The sequence below is a fragment of the Sarcophilus harrisii genome, chromosome 1 (assembly GCF_902635505.1).
Source record: "Sarcophilus harrisii chromosome 1, mSarHar1.11, whole genome shotgun sequence".
Classification (NCBI taxonomy): Eukaryota; Metazoa; Chordata; class Mammalia; order Dasyuromorphia; family Dasyuridae; genus Sarcophilus; species Sarcophilus harrisii.
In genome coordinates, this window is record NC_045426.1 from 347,033,999 (window position 1) to 347,054,594 (window position 20,596).

At 34.5% G+C, this 20,596-nt stretch overlaps 1 protein-coding gene across 1 annotated transcript in view; it reads right to left on the bottom strand.

Annotated features, from left to right (window-relative positions):
- TARS1 (threonyl-tRNA synthetase 1) overlaps positions 1 to 18,674 on the bottom strand; it is a 37,882-nt gene extending 19,208 nt beyond the window's left edge. The window contains exons 1-4 of the mRNA XM_031945879.1: positions 18,250 to 18,674; positions 14,860 to 14,940; positions 5,742 to 5,932; positions 3,847 to 3,970 (exon numbers count right to left, since the gene is read on the bottom strand). Coding sequence (XP_031801739.1) covers positions 3,847 to 3,970; positions 5,742 to 5,932; positions 14,860 to 14,940; positions 18,250 to 18,306 — 453 coding nt within the window. The 5' untranslated portion in view covers positions 18,307 to 18,674. The remainder of the gene's footprint in view (positions 1 to 3,846; positions 3,971 to 5,741; positions 5,933 to 14,859; positions 14,941 to 18,249) is intronic.
- Between the last annotated feature and the right edge of the window lie 1,922 nt (positions 18,675 to 20,596).

Sequence of the window (20,596 nt, forward strand, 5' to 3'; positions counted from 1 at the left end):
CAGGGATATATTACAATATAGTCTACAAAACAAACAAAAAAATTGGGTGTTATAAACATAATTTTTAAATATAGTAATTAACTTGTTTTAAACTAATCCAAATACAGAAAGATACTTAAGCAGAGGAAAATTTAAGAGGATCTTTCATGTATAAAGAGAATTCAGTATAAGATGTTTGTAAGTAAACTTTCCAGTACATCTAAAAACATTCAATTTACAAAAATTTTAATTGCTTATTGGGTTTTAGCAGTAAGGAACTGGAAACTGCATAGATGCTCATCAGTTGAACAATGGCTAAATAAGCTATAGTATATGAATGTTATGGAATATTATTGTTCTGTAAGATATGATCAGCTGATACTAAATGAAGTGAGTAGAACCAAGAGAACACTGTACACAGCAACAACAAGAGTTATGATGGATCACTGCATTCATCAGAGTTATTAAGTCTTTCTACAGTTGATTATTTTAACAATATTGCAAGTACTCTGTAGACTGCTCTCTCCTGGTTCTGTTTACTTCACTTTTTATCAGTTCATATAAGATTTCCCAGGTTTTTCTGAAGCCATGCCCTTCATCATTTCTTACAGCACAATAGAATTCCAGCACATTTATTAGCTTTTATATATACATTTTATTCCTAATTTTTAAAGTTTTAAAGTGTAAGGTAACATATAACAAAGTATGTGATTTTTATGGACCTACTATCAAGGTACTTAGATTCTTTATCATAGACAGATACATATGTATTGTCAGAAAAAAAATACAGAAAGAAATACATTCACATAAATGATTTTACAATGCTAGTTTATATTAGGTAACTAGAATTCTGGGTTTCAAAAATCATACATTCCATGCTATCACAACTATAGTTCAACCAAAGCAATTATAAGCTATGTTATTTTAAATAGGTTCCTGCCTATTATTTTTGGTAAAGTGAATGCAAGAGCTTGTATGAGGATATTTTCAAGGACATGTGTTATTAGAAAGAGATGCATTGATCACTTAAAAAGGGTTGCATTTTAATTTTTCTTTTAAAGGCACTCTATGTAAAAACAGTCCAATGTTATAAATGCTAATTTGCTGTGCATTGTTATAAAATGGTAACTAAAAGTTAAGCTGGCTATTAAAACCTTACATTATAAAAACAATTATCTGTCTATTATAGGCAATGTCTTTTATTTCAATAAATATAAACCTTTATAGTTGAACCTTTGAATGTGTCCTGACTAGAAATTTTACAATGACTTTTGTTTTAAAGATACTTTGAGGAAGTCATTTAAGTTTTCAAATTTTATTGTCTTACTCCATTTTACTGCTGTTTTTGGTGAATCTTTAAAATACTGTGAGTTTTTGAGGAGCAATCTTACAAGAAACAATAAATTTCATGAACTAATTGGGTCCTAGAGCTCACCAACCCCTACTATGGCATATATGGGGGGAAAAAAAGAATCTATCTTTAAAAAATGTTGATCACAATCTTAAAAATACATAGTAGTAAAAATCAATCTAATGCTTGGAGAATGATACAGTGAACTACTATAGTGCTATTAAAACCGACAAATTTGAAGAATACAGTAAACTAATGTAAAGATGTAAAGCAAAGAAAATTGAAATAGGAACTAGAAGCAGCATATACATAGCCCACAATTATATAAAAGAAGGGAAATGATGCTAACAATACAGAACAGAGCTTTAAAAGCACACAAATGAATTGTGAAGGTGACAAAGTGACACAATGTTCTTGCAGTGCTTTTAAGTTTAAAAAGGCCAAAGTCTCCCATTATTTCCAAGGTCATCTCTATCTGGTCACTAATCCCAGATGATAGCTCTGGAGAGAAAAGATCCTGCACAGCCCTTTCTAAATCCAATTCATTTGCACATTATGGTATCACCTCCCTGATGTCATGGTCCTCTTCCAGAAAGAAGGGCAAACAACACCAGCCATCGGCAAATCTCAACAATTAAAATGTATGGCATAATATTGGTGGGTTTTTTCCTTTTCCAATTATGATAAGTCAAAATTTTGAGATTTATGCTATATTTGAACTTATTACTTGTTTAAAGGGTATTTGTTTTAAAATTTGCATTTGTAATTTTGATAAAAAATTATTATTTTTTAAAAATTGTTTTTATGAAATAGAGGATCCCAAGAAAAAGGGCAGGGAATACATCCTTTCTTTAAAAATAGCACGACATAATGAAAGTTATTTTGGAAAAAATCTTAATTTACAGTTCAATAAACTAAAAGCATATTCTTACTACTAAGCTATTTAGCTTCTCCTTGAAAGAAAATGTAACTGAGCAAAAATGTGCTTATCACAAATCCAAACAAGGAAATTTGATGGGTTGATTTTTACTCAGTATATTATACTGATTAATCACTTTAAAAATAGATTCTATTGACATCCTTCTATCTCATGGATCTCTCCATATATGCCATAACCTTCCCAATGTCCTAGAGTGTCATCTTTTATAACAGAATTTTTTTTTTCTTTAAAAAATGAGTGAACTGGGATTATATCCCAAAGAGATTATAAAGAAGGGAAAGGGGGACCTGTATGTGCACGAATGTTTGTGGCAGCCTTTTTTGTAGTGGCTAGAAACTGGAAACTGAATGGATGTCCATCAGTTGGAGAATGGCTGAATAAATTATGGTATATGAATATTATGGAATATTACTGTTCTGTAAGAAATGACCAACAGGATGACTTCAGAAAGGCCTGGAGAGACTTACACGAACTGATGCTGAGTAAAATGAGCAGGACCAGGAGATCATTATATACTTCAACAATACTATATGATGACCAGTTCTGATGGACCTGGCCATCCTCAGCAATGAGATCAACCAAATCATTTCCAATGGAGCAGTAATGAACTGAACCAGCTATGCCCAGAGAAAGAACTCTGGGAGATGACTAAACCATTACATTGAATTCCCAATCCCTATATTTATGCCCACATGCATTTTTGATTTCCTTCACAAGCTAATTGTACAATATTTCAGAGTCTGATTCTTTTTGTACAGCAAAATAACATTTTGGTCATGTATACTTATTGTGTATCTAATTTATATTTTAATGTACTTAACATCTACGGGTCATCCTGCCATCTGGGGGAGGGGGTGGGGGTTAAGAGGTGAAAAATGGGAACAAGAGGTTTGGCAATTGTTAATGCTGTAAAGTTACCCATGCATATATCCTGTAAATAAAAGGCTATTAAATAAAAAAAAAAAAAAAAAAACGAGTGAAAGAAATTCATTAATACCCATGAAATACAAGGAAAAAACCTAATGTTATTGCAACATTCCTTGTGGACTCCATCATCTGAAAAAGAATAGAGAGAGATATCTTCTCATATCTCTTCTCTGGGGTTAAGCTAGTTCTTTAGAATTTTTAGTTTCAATATTTTGTAATTGTTGCACTTTATAATTTTATTGTTGTCAACATTTTGAATATTGTTTTCCTGGCTTTGCTTACTTCATTTTGCATAAATTTATGATTAATTATGTAAAAAAAATGATCTAGCTCACCCTTCTCCCAACAAATTTTGTGATAATGAAAAAGAATTTAATTCCACATCTTGATTTTTTAATAAAAGCATATGCACATGTGTGCACTGTCTGTTTTTTCTTTTCTCTCCTTTAATCTAAGATCAAAATACAAATATAAATTTGAAAGTAAAGTCATTTTAGTGTTAAATTCAGCACAAAAAAACTTTGAAATTAGTTTGTGAGTTCTAGCTACTCATTTATAGCACTCTGCTTAGGCAAGAATTTTAAACAAATGGGGGAAAAGAAAATAAAAGCAAACAATAATTCAAAAACACCAATGACTAAAAACTTACTGCTTGAGCTTCTTCATCCTCAAATTTAAGAAGCTCCAAGGTACAGTCTTCCTCCAGAGGGCGGTCTAGATCCCAAACGACTTTATTTACTTTGGCAATTACTGTGTTATCAGCTAGTCCTTGACTAAAAAATATATATAATAATAATAATAATTATGATGATGATGATGGTGATAATCATAATTTATGTGAAATATCAACCTGCAGGACAGATTCTTTTTAGTTCAGCACTTAGTTTTTTTCATGGACTTATAAAGAAAACTAAGAAAATCTAAAATCATAGTAATGAAATCAAAGAAATAAAAGGGGAAAAGCCCTGAAAAGTACAAAGGATAACCAAAAATAATGGATGAATTTCAGATCTTATCAAATCTAAAATTCTAAAGTTCCAAATTTATTATGGAATAAAATTTCTCATTTAACCCGAAAAATCAGTTTTATATGACAAAAACATGTGTGTGTGAGTATATGTGTGTGTGTGTGTGTGGGGGGGGGGGGGGGGGGGGGGGGGGGGGGGGGGGGGTGGTGGTATTTAATTAAGCTATTAGTACATAGAATTATCTTACCACAAAAAAAAAAATTTATTTTGAATGACTCAGGCCTCAATAATAAGTTTCTTAAGCTTAAATAATTTTGTGACTTTTAAAACCATGCATTTGTTCTCCTAAAACATAATATAGTAAAGCAACTTTGCAGATAACTATAAGAATATTATTTTAACTATGTACAGGAACATTCTTTTTGAAGGTGTAATAAACAATTCCCATTGCTTATACCAATACAGTTATGGTAAACAATAAAAGTTGTTCATAATACTTTGTTATTAAGGAAATTTGGAAAGATATTTTGTTTTCAAATGACAATGGGACAGATCCATTATTTTATCTATTAAGTGAAATAAAGCTCATAAAAACCTGTTTAACTCTGGTCTGGCCTGGGTTAATAAGTAAAAAGATACTTCATTAGTCTCACCAAGCTTTAGATGTAACAAAGTATTTCATACACTAATAAAGAATATTTGAAAGCTAAGTGATACATTTTGTATGTGTGTGTGTGTGTGTGTATAAAGCTTTAGCTATAGTTTCAAGGACCTCACCATGACCTTATTCTAAAGTTTTTTTTAATCAAATCAAATCAATAGTTTATTATGCACTATTTCCAAGACACTGCAAGTAAATAAACTACTCTTGGGAGCTTTCAATGTAGTTGAATAATCAAGGAAAGGAAAATTTAGAATAACTTCATGTTTTTAAAACAAGTATTACAACATAATTAACTCTTCCAGTTATAAAATTCTGCACCTTCCTCTTATAAGAGAAATTTATTTAACAATTTCCTCCTGTTCTCCCCTATCCCTGTACTTTTGTGTAGTGTTCCAAAATAAGGCATGTAACAAACATTCTGATTTATAGATACCTGAAATACCACATAATCTTTTACACACACACACATATATATACATACAGATACATACACACATATATGTATGTATGTATGTGTGTGTATACATATATAAACCTAATGGATTTATGGACTCTTTAAGGGTGGCCAAGTCTTTAAGGTCATAAGGATATCTTACTTGTAAATACTTGGGTGTTCTTTCTATCTCCAATTATGGTTTTTTTAATATTCAACAAGATGATAGATAAGTTTCTGAATATAGGATAATTATTTCTGATCAAAATTAAAGAGGTTAAAATTACAATTTTTTTTCAAAGTAAATTGACTTTTAAATCCATAAAACTATAGATTTATTTAAACCCTAATGAGTTATTTTATCTTTTGTAGTATGAATAGTATGTATTATGTAGTATGATAGAAGAAAATATAAAACTACATTAGGCAACTTAATTTGATTATAAAAGAGTAGAACGTCAAATAAGTATGTTTCATACCTAATTCCACAAGCCACCTGATATGGAGTAGTCTTCCAGGATTCAGCATCAACTTGTTTACCATCAGGTAAGGTGACTTTAATTGGCTGACTATTTTTTGAAGCTTTCTCTAACATAATGGCATCATTTTCTGCTTTCAGTTTATTGTACATCTCAAGACGTTTGTTGATATATTCAGGCCAAGGATTCAACTGCAAGACAAAGAAAATGAGGAAAACAAAGGAAAGGCAAGCATACTTTCTTTAAATAAATGATCATCTTTAATTTAAAAGTTTTATTTTATTTTGATGATATGAAAAAGGTAGTAATTGAGTTGGTGTAAACGAAACAGGTTATTCTTATAAAGTAACATTTCAAGATATTCTCATCTGAAAAAGAGGATAGAGGATTTTTGAGATGGATTAGATTGCCTCTTTAAAATATTTTTGCCTTAAGATAATTAATAATAAATATTCATCATTCATTCATTTATACATACAACTGAACATAATATTCTACATGAGACCTGATAACCTGATCAATCATATATTAAGCACCTAATATGCCAGGTACTTTACTTGAAAGAAGTCAGGAGACAAAGAGAAAGAGGGAGAAAATCTCAGGAATGAAAGGCCACAAGTGAAAATGCTGAGAAAGGAAGGAGATAGAATTAAGTGTGTGCGGGGAGATTGGGAGAAATGTGATGGCATTCAAAAGCTAAAGAATTGTATAAGAGTTGATGGGGAGCCATCTGAAGTTTAGGGAGGAGGACACAGTCAGACTTGGACTTTAGAAAGATCACTCTGATAAATATTTAGAGAATAAGTACAATGGCACTTGATTATTGATAGCCAGTGGAAAAAAAAATCATTGCACTAAAAGAATTCCTTTTGTTTCTAGTGACTGTAACAGTTTTAAATGGTTTACAAACATTTGATTTCTCTTTGTGCTTTAAATATTATTGCATCACTGTTAACCCATCAACAAGTAGATGCATGACCAGAAGAAAGACACTGTATCCATTATGATATTCACACAAAACTGAAGACAAAAAAGGATTTGAAGCTACTTCAAACAACTTCTTTCCATCAATATCTGAGCCACCACCTATGGTGTTCCTCATGTACTGTACAAGGAAGATAAATGACAAAAAAACTCAAAAGCTGGGAAAAGCAGCTAAACTATCCAGAAACCATTTGTTCTACAGAGCCTAAAGCTTTGATTTTTTAAAAAATACAAGCTATTAACAAATAAAAAACTTAAACATAAGGCAATATAATCTAGCTTGCATAGATATCTATAACAAAAAAAATAATAATAGTAAAGTATTGGGTGAGCTTGTTTTTAGTACAATTTCTCAAAATGTGATATCTTTACTGACACTGCTAATTATAATTCTTTTTCAACCATTTTTTTCTTTGATTTATCCAATCCTCATACTACTCTGCCATTGAGCAAAAAACTTAACAATGATAATATAAAGCCCTCAAAACACAAATGCATAATCCAACCAAAACAAATTCTCACATTGGTCCCAGATGAAAATCTATGTCTCTTTCTGTATTTTAAATTCATCACCTTTCTGTTAGGAAGTGAGTGGTGTGTATTATTTTCATTCTTTATAACTTGTGACTTTCAGTGATAATCTGTAAAGACTTAAAATTTTTTTTTCCTATACTGTTATAATTTTAAAGATTATTCTCCTAGTTCTTCTAGGGTCCTTTCAGATTTCCTGAAATTGGCTATTTCATCATTCTTATGACACAACAATATTCTACGACATTCACAGATCATATTCTACTACATCCACAGATCATAATTTGTTTAGCCATTTCTCATAAAGGACATTATTAGTTTCTAATTTGGAGCAACCCTTGAAAAGATCCAGTACAACTATTTTTGTACTTATGGATCCCCTTTCCTTTTTCATTTGCTTCCCTGTATCAGGATCTGTTGCTTAGATGGACCTCTGAGGACATATGCTTCATTGTTGACTCTTGTTATGTTTTTCTCCCAGAAGTTATTCTTCCTTCTACAGCTTCCACTGAAGCTCCCCCTCAAGAGCAGAGGCATCAAGCTCATGACCAGCAAGCCAAATCAGAATAAAATATAATTGGGAACAAACAAACATATATTAAGCACCTAATATGCCAGGTACTTTACTTGGAAGAAGTCAGGAGACAGAGAGAAAGAGGGAGAAAATCTCAAGAATGAGAGGCTGCAAGTGAAAATAAATAAACATATTTTAACAAAACAAATAAAATAAAAACATACAGAGATAACATTAATTTGTGGTTTTCTATCACATTTACTTAGCAATGACAGAAATATAACATTGTATATTTGAGTCTAGTCAGTGCAAAATTCTGCTTGCTTTTGCTTTTTGCTGCAAATGAATTCTCTACTCCTTTCTCATTCTTGCTAGTAGCTTATTTGAAGATGGCTGTGGCAAACTGCTGGAGAACCTCAATGTTTACTTTGCTAGAATTTTGACAAATATAACTCATTTCCTCCACCATTTTCATCTCTACTTCAAATTCTTCTGCTTAAGACTTCCTCTTTCTGCCAAAACACTTGCCAAATATAATTTGGATAAATCATCTCAGAAGCTCAAAAAGGGAAAAAAACGGCTTACGAAAACGACTTTCATCAGTTGCCAAAGTCAACTGTTATTATGAACATGTGCCACAATTCAAATAAAGAAACTATAATCAGGCAGCAGTGACATTCAAATTATTGACTTCACCTAAATTACAATGATTTTATGTACTACCATTCATCTAAAACAATGTATACTTTCAGCAAGCAACTATAATTACATATAATGTGAACAATAACTGTGTAATTGATTGAAGAATTATTACAATTTCCCCCAAACTTTTATTTCCAAATGGCTTTTAAAGACATTAGCTATTGCCCACTGATACTTACATATATTCAGCAATGCTATACAAAATATTATTTAAAATCTAAACAAATTAAAAAGTTGATTCTTGAGAAAAGTTTTTGGACAAAAAAAGTATCTCAACAAAACTCCTGGGTTCATTGTCTCACTGAGATATGCAAGTGATCATTCTTGGTTCATGGAGGTTATAAGTACAAGCCCTTCCAAATGGGATAAGCAAAGGCCCAATGATAGAATGTGTCTGAGGACTGAAGACTGGCCTTATAAAGCACAAAGCATATTTTAATTCTTCGGTCATGAAATCTCATGAAATAGATAAAAATACAAGCAAACTTTCAATCTTGTAAAGTTTCCATGACAGTGGTAAAACAGAAAAGATTGAATCTAAGAATCAAATGACTTCATGACATTAGTAAACTTTAATTTAACTCTTGGTATTACTCTTTATGTTTGGCTTCTTGTCCATCCAAATGAGAAGACACACTCCTAGAAAAACTGAATTACTGTCATACTGATATTATCAATATAAATGAAAGTAAAATGAAGAGCCAGTCACAAAATTCTCCTTAGAAAAGCAAATGAAGGAGCCAGTTTCATTACCTACTACTGCTTGCCCTTCCATCCCCCCACCCCCAGAAAAAAAGTCACTTCATGAAATACTTGGTTATTTCACCTTGCAGTACAGGTGAGCATAAATAAAAGAATACCATGAGGATGATTACTGTTTATGTGCCAATGTCTGTTGCAGAGGTAAAGAAGAACATAGATTCTTGGAAATATTGACAGGATGCATAATTTCTCAAAATTTATGTAGCTGCTAAGGCACAGTCTGATAATACGACTCCCTGCATCAAAAACTAAGCTCCAATGATTTCTTTCCATTATTCTCTTTCACACTCTTCCAGCCAAAATGGGATGCAGTAGCTGCTTCCCAAATGTGGCTTGCAGTTTCACCTCCCTGTAAGTCACTGCCCATTCGTACATTGTTCTTAGAAATTCTCATTTTTCTTTAACTTAAGCTTATTTTGCTCTCTGAATTTTCACTACTCAATTACTTCTTATTGCAATCATGCAATCTTGAATTTAGGATCAAAGCTGAATGAATTATGACATCATAGATTTCAATTATACCCCCCCTTCTTGATCTTTGTTCCTATTGAAAACACCAGTCATTTTAGTCACTACTTTTATGAGACCTCCTCAATGCTTGATAATTTGATTTTCCTCTCATCAAAACATTTCTGGTTCTATTACAGTTAGCATTCTTAGTGTGGATAAACCATGAATTTTGTTCAAGAATAAGATGAAGTTGTTTTGAGTTTTTTTTTTTTTTTTTTTGGTCTCCAAGAATTAGGTTTCCAAAATTTTTTCTAAAGTTGCCCTGCATTTTGTGGGCTTTTCTGGCCACAATACATATTTTTTTTTTTTTTTTTTTGGTCAAGGGAAGATGTATACATATATCCACATGTATGTAGCATAATATAACTTTCTCTTTCTTTCCCAGGATTGAGTAGTGAAAATCCAGAGAGAAAAATAAGCTAAATTAAAGGAAGATGAGAATTTTTTAAATTAGAGACAACTCATCTCTAAGATCAATGTATGAATGGGCAGTGACTTACAGGGAGGTGAAACTGCAAGCCACATTTGGGAAGCAGCTACTGCAACCCTTTTGGCTAGAAGAGTGTGAAAGAGAATAATGGAAAGAAATCATTGGAGCTTAGTTTTTGATGCAGGGAGTCGTATTATCAGATTGTGCCTTAGCAGCTACATAAATGTTGAGAAATTATGCATCCTATCAATATTTCCAAGAATCTATGTTCTTCTTTACTTTGGCAACAGACATTGGCACATAAACAGTAATCATCCTCATGGTGTTCTTTTTATTTGTGCTCACCTGTACTGCAAGGTGAAATAACCAAGTATTTCATGAAGTGATTTTTTTTTTTTTCTGGGGGTGGGGGGATGGAAGGGCAAGCAGTAGTAGGTAATGAAACTGGCTCCTTCATTTGCTTTTCTAAGGAGAATTTTGTGACTGGCTCTTCATTTTACTTTCATTTATATTGATAATATCAGTATGACAGTAATTCAGTTTTTCTAGGAGTGTGTCTTCTCATTTGGATGGACAAGAAGCCAAACATAAAGGGTAATACCAAGAGTTAAATTAAAGTTTACTAATGTCATAAAGTCATATGATTCTTAGATTCAATCTTCTTTTCTGTTTTGCCACGGTCATGGAAACTTTACAAGATTGAAAATTTGCTTGCATTTTTATCTATTTCATGAGATTTCATGACCGAAGAATTAAAATATGCTTTGTGCTTTATAACACCAGTTATCAAAACTGGCGTCAGTACTTTAAGGATGCATTATATTAATCAGTGTGGATACTGACCAACTGTGACCACAGCAGGTGGTATTCAGAAGCTGTTATGGCCAGTATACAAATTAACACCCCCCCCCCCCCCCCCCCCCCCCCCCACCCCCCCCCCCCCCACCAAAAACCTTATCATCTGCTGGCCAACTGTCTGGTAATGACTCTTTGTGGAGTTATATTAGCTAGTTCTCAGACAACAGGCATGAAATCTCATCATAAGGAATCTCGAACATTCCCATATTTTGCAGCAAAGGCTGTTAGCACAACTAAAGAACTGAGGGTCACTGAAAAAACATGATGAGACATTAGAGATGATTTTAATGAAAGGCTTCTGATTTTCTTAGGTTTATTACTCTTTTTCTTGCCAATTCAAATAGCTTCCCAAAATCTTGTTTTGTAATTTATTCTCATTGATCTGTCTCCTGAAAACTCAGAAATTTCACTATGAACTTTCTCTTTTAGATCATTTATTTAAAAAAAAAATTCATTTTAATTATGCTCTTTGAGAAGTCCCCAAAGTTTATACATCTCTATTTGAGTAAATACACTATTGTTACTATGCATTAATAACATAGCACTGACTGTTTTTAATTCTTCTCTATTAGAATATGAAGTCCCTGAAGGTAAAGAACTGGAATAACTCAGCATCCAAAAAGCACCCTACTTTCTTTGACTCTAATATGGGACTACAAATGGTTTTAATTATCAATAACTTACCTTGGCCTTTTTTTCCTTATACTTAAATCATGTATTTATAGGAAACAAATGGTTTCTTTAACTCAAAAAGTACTAACACACTCACTTATTATACAAGTTACTGTGCTAAGTTTAGGGCTACTGAGTAAAAATATTAACAGTTCTTGCTCTTATTGAATCTACTTTCTATTAAGGAGATTCAACATTTACATAGTAATTAAGTACAAAATATATACAGAGTAATTTAGAGAGGAGGAGAGCAATAAAAACTGATGGGGGAAAAGGGAAGATGGGTATCAGGGGAAAAAAAAAGAATGGCTGACATTCTTTACTAAAGTCTTACAGGAATTTAGGGGATTCCAAGAGGTGAAAATGAAGAGGGAAGGAATTCTAGGGCAAAAGAGGTGGGAGATAAATAATCATATTGGGGGAGGGGGGAGAAGTATTAGAAGTAAACCAGTCTGGTTAGAACACAGACTATGTGAGCATAAGTAATTTAAAAGAAATCTGAAGTCAAATGGAAGGGGTTTTATCCAACAACCAGGGGCTTTTGGATCTTATTCTAGAAGCAACCGGGGGCCACTAAACTTTGGAAACAGAGAAGTAATGCAGGCAGAAATGTATCTTAGAAATGTAATTTTGGTAGTGGTGTGAGGAATGGATTGACTAGGATAGAAATTGGAAGCAAGGAGACTAAGTAAGAGATTACTACCTTAGCTCTGGCAAGAGAAAATGGGAGAGCTAAACAACAATGACGGTTGTGTAAGCAAAAAAAAAGGAGATAGATACAAGCTGTGAAATGTAGGCAAAATTGACAAAATTTGGCAACTATTGGATCCAGAAGTTAGGAAAGAATAAAAGTTAATGGATTCCACAGCTCCAAAAGTGGAATCAAATTACTGTATTGATTACTGTAACCATATTCTGTATCCCATGTAAGAAACTCAGAACTCTTCTTTTGTCTGAATAAAGAAGCTCATAATTTCAAAAGTTCAGTCTCTCACTTTCTAGTTACAAGGGTTTCCTACAACTACTATTAATGAAAGGAAAACTTGGTGCTATTTTTAGATTCAATATCCTCATAAAACATTTTCACTCTCAATGAACTGTTACTCAGTGAATTGCGATCACCTTCAAACTTGCTTTGTGCCAAGGAAATTTATCATAAATGTTATAGATTCATTGAAATACAATGGGGACACCTACTCTTAGTCAATCGACAAACAAATAAATAAAGGGTTAATACTGAAAGACTAGGATGAAACCAGGGGACACTCCTATAGATTCACTCAATGAATCTATAACATTTATCACAAATGTTATAGGAAAAGAGAGTTTAGGAGGAAAGGGTATTCAGCACTATTAAAAGAAGTAAAAGTTTAAGAGGGATGAAGACTGAGAAAAGGGTACTAGATGTATCAATTAAGAGACTGCTAACTCTAGAGAATAGTTTCACTTAAGGTTCTTGAAGAAATAAGGATTGAACAGTTTCTTCTGAGTGTGAAAAGAATAGAGATACAGTAATAGGTTGAGGAGATGGCACTATCAAGTGAAGGTAAGAAAGACCAAGAAAGCTATGGGGATGATCAAAAAAGCAAGCTGGAAAGGGTGTAAATAAAAGGAGTGGTCTTGGCAGAAAGGACTTGCTCTTTGTTCAGGAAGAAAAAAAAAATTAAAAGATAAAAAAGGAAAATGATGGTTAGTTATTTTGAGGTAGAAAAAGACAGAAAAGTTCACAATATTCTATATTCTTAGGTAAGGAAGAGACTGTCCTTTGCTGAGGGGGAAGAATTGTAAGAAGTAAACTAAGGCATTTTAAATTAATCAGTATACAATTGGTAGAGACAGATCTTTATAAAAAGCAAGTGAAACCTGTTTTAACATATAGCTAAAAATTGGTTCCTTTGCTCTACTGAACTGCACTGGAAATTTTGTAATGGCTACTAGTAAAACACCTAGAATGACTAAAACAGAAAGTGGAATATTGCTCAAAGGCATTCAACATCAAACAAAACATAAGGATATAAGGCTGGCTAATTATGCCCTGTCACACTACAACCAGAGATGAGCTGAAATATGGCTTGGTACAGAGAGTTTAAGGTCTCAGGGATAGGAGAAAGATTATAAATTATGGAACTAAAAGGGATTGAAGAGGTGGGTGGCAATCTCAATGGCCTTTTTTTTTTTTTTTTAAATACAGATGATAAAACTGAGAACCATGGAGATTAAGTGACTTTCTTATGTGACAGAGAGCTGGCTTTTGAACCCAGATGTTTAGATTCCAGAGCAATTTGTCTTTCCCAGTGTCCACTCTAAGTCTTAAGAAATCCCAGAATGGACAGCCTGAATCTAAAACATTTTCAATCTCTGGTCTATACCAACTTCCAGAATTCAGAAAACTAGATTCCTTTTAAACTCCTTTTCTTTTCAATATAAGCTTACAAACTACATTAATGTCCTGAAATCAGTTTCTAACCTTTTTGGCCATTAAACCCCTCTTGATCTTTATCTTCCCCTTCCTCCCCCCTTTTAAAGTTTTTGTCTAGAATTTTAATTTTTGTAATTCAATATTTAATCCCCCAATTTTTTAAAAATAAATTTCATATGTAAAGAACTACATATAAAACTGTAAATCTCCATTCCAAATATAAATTCAATTTTAGTCCAAAACAAATCCTGCTTTTATATATCACCCTGTAAACCTCCTGTTCTCATCTGTTGCTTTCTTTTTTTTAATTTTTAAGGACCCTCTTCTTTTTTTATTTTGGTATCACTAACACTAGCTCTAGCTTCATCTTCCATTTAGAAAAAAAAAAGCACTCCTTGTGAAAAATAAGCATAGTTAAGCAAACCAAATCCAATTTTATGGTTGTCTTCATTTTAGCTTTTATTTTTTAAAATAGGTTCACCCTAATCTGCAGTAAGTTTCTTTAACTCTGACATCCCAATCCTTTCCAATCTCTTCATGAAGAGCTTCTAATCTCAATTCTCTTCTTTTTAGAAAAATCTATTCTCCATGATGTTTCCTTTAAACTTGTATGATCATATTAAGCAAAATTTTATTTCCTAAATATTATAATTCCTAGATCTAACTTTGAATATCAAAAGAAAAAATAGATTTCTTCCAACTAAACTCTGATACAGTGTCTATTTTAAAAATTTACCTCTGTTCGACCTCCATCGGTAGATCCTTCTTTATTTTTCTTTTTTCCTCCTTCTTTTCTCTTTTCTTCACCTCCACCTAACTGAATAAGAGAAAAAAAAAATAAAGCTTAGGGATGTACAGTTTAAATTTATTTTTCCTCTAAAAATTTGGGAATATTTTTTGAAGTAGCTAAAATAAAATTAGCAAAAAATTCAACTTAATTTTTTTAATTTTATGAGTAGTAAGTAATAAGCAGCTAGTATGTACGAGACAAATCTTGTTTAGGTAGAAGGGATTCAGGTACAAGTATGTACTATTTTATATTCATTTCTTTCATTTTATATGAAGTATATGAAGTCCTGAATATATAAAAAAGCAATTATAGGATTTATTTCCTGCTGATATAATCAATCACTCCTCCCTTGGTTTCATCCCAGTCTTTCAGTGTTAATCTTTTATTTATTTGTTTGTCGATTGACTAAGAGTAGGTGTCCCCATTGTATTTCAAACTGAGACTGCAGTGGCCACTCATAAACCTGATGCCAATGCAGAATGGCAAAGAAGCTTTAATAGATTCCATTTCTGACTGATTTACTCCTCCAAAAGCAGCTTTGATAGATTCTTTCTCCTGAAGATTCACACGTTGGTACAAATTTAGTGTGACCAGCTTCAAATTTGACCTCAGCTACTTACTAATTTTGTGACCCTGGGCAAGTTATTTTCTGTGTTTGTCTCAGCTTCCTTATCTATAAAATGGGAATAATGTAATTATCCCTTTCATATCTCAACTTTTCCTATCACCATTTTGATATATTGAAGGTCAGCATAAGAAATTAAAAGTGGAATTCGTGGAGTTTTGTGTAAGCTGTGGACAATATGCAAAGACTAGCACACTCCCTTTTATAGGAAGGCTTCCCCAAACTCTTATTCCTAGTGCCCCTCTTGGAAATGTTATATTTTCTTATTTTTTTTTTTTCCTAAAGTGAAGATTTGCATATAAAGTACAAATTCTAACTTTTCTCCCTCTATCCTAATCTTCTGGATTAAAAAAACTCATAGATTAAGATAAAAGGAAAAAAGACTTAACTGTACAAAAATATTTATGGTGGTTCTTTTTGTGGCAGCAAAGAATTAGAAATTGTGGGGATATCCATCAATTGGGGAATGATTAAATAAGTTGTGGTCTATGACTGTGATGAAATGCTATTGTGTTATAAAAAAGATGAGCAGGATGGTTTCAGAAAAACTTGAGATTTGTATGAATTGATGCAAAGTGAAATGAATTGTTGGTCTTTAATTCTCCACTGTGACATAAGGGAGGTGATGTTATGAGATGCAAGGACACCTACCTCACTTTCCCCTCTGCAGCCATCTGGGTCTAGTGACCAATTTTCAAATCAGGACAACTGAAGTGCCTAGACTTAATCACTGAATAGGTACAGACTCAGTCAAAGTGAGACATGCTGAAGACTTTAGTTTAAAAGGACCTAGGTCTTCCATTGCATCCAGGGTCATCTCCAGTTGATTCAAGATACTTCCAAAGGACCCATGATGAAAAAGGTTATCCACCTCCAGTGTGAGAACTGATGAACTTGAAACATAATTTTACCATTTTTCTCTCTTTTCCTTTTGCATCATGGCTAAAAATGCATTATTTTTCATAATTGATATATGTGTGGGAAGAAGCAGGGAATTTGGAAATTCAAAATTAAAAAAAACACTAATGTTAATTTATAAAAGCATAATTGTGGAATTTAACAAAATAAAAATATATCTTAGAATTTATTCCGAATTCCTTTTTTTTTTTTTTTTTTTGCTGCTATTCTGTTATTCTAGGAGCTCTTCACTTTTATTTCTCAGATGCATGAATTCATCCCCTCCATTCTATATTAGTAAAACTTTCGAGTTGCTAACACCAAAAATATAAAAGAGGGAAAAGGAAGGACTTACATGTGCAAAAATTTTTGTGGTAGCCCTTTTTGTAGTGGCAAGGAACTGAAAACTAAGTGGATGCCCATCAGTTGGTGATGATTAAATAAGTTATGGTATTCATGAATGTAATGAAATATTATTGTTCTGTAAGAAGTGAAGAACAGGCTGATTTTAGAAAAGCCTGGAAAGACTTATATGAACTGATTCTGGATAAAGTGAGCAGAACCAAAAGTACAGAGCACATGGTTACAACAAGATTATGTGTGATGTACTTGGCTCTTTTCAATAATTTGGTGAACTATGATGACTGAATGTGAATCAAGGCATAGTATTTTCACTTTTTTGTTCTTTCTTTCTAATTTTTCCCCCCTTTTGGTCTGTTTTTTCTTTCACAATGTGACAAACGAACATATGTTTAAAAGAATGACATATATTTAACCTATATCAGATTATTTGCTGCCTTGGAGAGAGGGTTGAGAAAGGGAGTAAAATGTGGAACAGAAACTCTTACAAAAATGAATGTTGTAAATTATCTCTTACATATATTTGGAAAAATAAAATACTATTGAAAATATTAAAAAAAAAAATCATGGATTAAAAGTGTTAGGATCAAAATTTGAACCCAGGTTCTCTTGAATCAAAATCCAGAGAACTTTCTAGAGGATTATACTGAATCATAAAATGACCTCTGTAATTTTCTTTTAATCTGTCTTTTAATTCTAATGCCTATCCTATTATTTCCTGTTATCTTGTAGGTAGTTTACATACATATATGTGTGTATGCATTTATGTGCATGTTTCTTTATCTTCCCCATTAGACTGAACTGAAGGATAGACACTTGATCTTTTGTGTATGTTTTTGTTATCTTCCCCATTAGTTTGAAGTGTAGACACTTGATCTTTCCTTGATAAACTTTCTTTGTTATCTTCCCCATTAGATTGAACTGAAGGATAGACACTTTTGACCTTTCCTTGATAAACTGTGCCTGGCACATGGCAGGCCTTTAATAAATATTTGACAGATTAATACTGTCTTTCCCATTAGACAGCGGGCTCCTTGAAGGCAGGGCATCCCCAGCTCTTAGCACACAGTAGGTGCTTAATATTTACTGACTGATTAATACTGTACTTGGCACCGACTGGCACCAGCTTGAATAGGATAACCGTAGATTCAAATCCTAGCGTTCACATCACCGTGGGTCGGTCACTTAACCTCATGTGTAAATAACAGGTTGGGATGGATAACCCGTCCTTCCGCCTGGGTATACACACCCGGAGTTCCGGCCTTAGAACTACAACCGCCCTCACGCCAAACGGGGAGCCCCCCTCAAGAGCCGCGGAAGTGAGGGCTCTCGTCACTCGCAAGGACCTCCTCCCCTCGCCCAGGATGGGCTCGGGACTCAGGAAACAACGCCTCGCAGTCCTCGGCCGTCCTGCACGCTCCCTTCCCCCACGTCGAGCACTCCCGGGCGCTTACCGACTTCTCTTCCCCACTCATCTTCCCGGTGGGATCGACTGCTGCTTCCTGAGACATCGTCAGAAGCTACGGGGGGCCGCGAAGAGGCAACGGGGAACAGAAAGCTCGCCTGCCGAAGGGGGCAAGAAAGGCAAACGAGGAAGACTCCAGGGAGTCTAAAAGTACAAGGCGGACCAGCAGCCCAGAGACACGCACCTCCACTGCGCTTGCGCCACGTGGCCACCACTACGGCCCCAGCTGATGCAACCAGATTCGCCCCTCCTCAGCCCGCCCTCTGGTTTCAGTATCCAATTAGCAAAGTGGAAGGAGGGCCTTCTCATCTTCTCATCCAGTGGGGTGTCTGATTAGGCGGTGGGGGGGGAGGGACCTATGCTAATAATACCAGACCCTTTCATCCCAACGGAGGGCAACCTTTTCTCTAGATTTCAGTCGGCCCCGGAAAAACCGGGATGAGTGAAAAGTAGGATGTGCGCTTGCGCTTGCGCCTGCGCCGATACTTTTGCCTCCTCGGCTACCGTAGCACGGGCGTGGAACGCTATTGACGCGGGGTGTGAGGTGGTAATGATGGGGAGAAACTTAGTTTTTTTTAAAGAAAAAAACGGCTGATTTTGCTCTCGGGAGAGTTTCGGCTTGGCCCACATCTGTGAAACAGTGTGATTCAATGTTGGGAGTCAAAGGGCTAAATCCTACCTTTGCTATTGTGTGGTTCAGACACTACTTAATAAAAAAGCTGGAGAGAGCTCTAGAAGCAAAGCAAAGTTTATTATATGAGAGAATCGGGGAGAGGAGCAGATAATGGAATGGAGGAAGCAGTAGGGTCAACACTTAATCCCTAACGCAAATACCCCCTTTCGTCACTGACCCTCATCCTTATTGGCTGAGGATCTTAGGTTCTGACCCTCATCCTTATTGGCTGAGGATCTTAGGTTCTGACCCTCATCCTTATTGGCTGAGGATCTTACGTTCTGACCCTCATTAGACAGCGGGCTCCTTGAAGGCAGGGCATCCCCACCTCTTAGCACACTTATTGGCTGAGGATCTTACGTTCTGACCTTCATCCTTATTGGCTGAGGATCTTCCGTTCTAAACGCGCGGGAACTACCCAAGAAATTGAACTTGACCAATAAGTACCTAGTTGCCCATACAGAAAGACCCTGATGTCATAGGAGGATAACCAGAAGGTGACATAAGTATGCCCTTAGGAGGATAGCAGGAAGGGGGCTTAAGTACGCCCTTGACTTAATGCTTAAAGTACTTCAGGCCTACTCAAACTTTGGAATAAATGAAGCCTTATTGGATTTTCACAACTGTTTTAAAAGACCTCCCTTCATCTCCTTCACTATTTATTGTGTGGGGATGAGCACATCTTGACTTCCCCAAGCCTTAATTTTCCTTCTCTGGAAAATGAGGGGAAGGGAGATTGGATTAGAGGGGCTTCTGAGGCCCTTCTCAGGCGATGTTAATGCTGCTGCATGTGAATAAAAGAGTAAAAAAAAGAACAAGTCAGGGACACACCCTGTAGCAGACACAATGAAAGAATGCCACCTACCAGTCATAAGCCAGAAATGGGGGTCGAGAATATGTCAGGTGCCAGCATCAGTGAAAGGGTTTCCCAGTTTCCGGGGTCCCTCAGTTCCCCATTTTTCATCTAGCCTTTTTGCTGTCTCTTATTATGAAACTTGGGCTCTTTAGTCTTGTAGCTGCCCAGTTTTACCTTTATTGGGAAATTTAAAGTGCTTCCTAGGAATAGACGATTCCATTTTTTCATCCCTGGCCAAAACAAATAAGAGAGTTGAGGAATGGTCTGGTATGCACTTATTATTGTCTCAAACTTTTGTTATTATTCCACCTCTAAGATCACTTTTCACTTCTACCGCTAAGCCAAAAATTAGCGTGTCAGTTAACATGAAGCACTTTATCTCTTTTTCCTATATAAATTTATCTTCTTGCTCCTGGTTCATTGCTAAATTCTTTCGGAACATAGCCTGATTTAATTGATGTTACAATTATAATAAACTTCGCCCTTTGGCTTGGAGATAGGTCCCAACCTGCAAATTCTTTGGAAACCCAACTTTTTGGAGGTGTCCTTTGAACCCCAACACCTTTAGTCCCCACCAATTTTGATATTTCAAAGATTGTGGTGTCCCATGACTTATATACACATAGTATTACTGGAATAACACTGGACTTAGAAAAAATATTTCTGTGCTAGGAAATACTTTGGAATAATTGCAGGTTCCAGATAATTTCCCAAGAGAGATTTGGCTTTTTTTCTACTCATTTTTAAACCCATCTCTTTTGTCTAGTGAGGAAAAGCAAGAAATGAATGAAATGGAATAAGATCTAA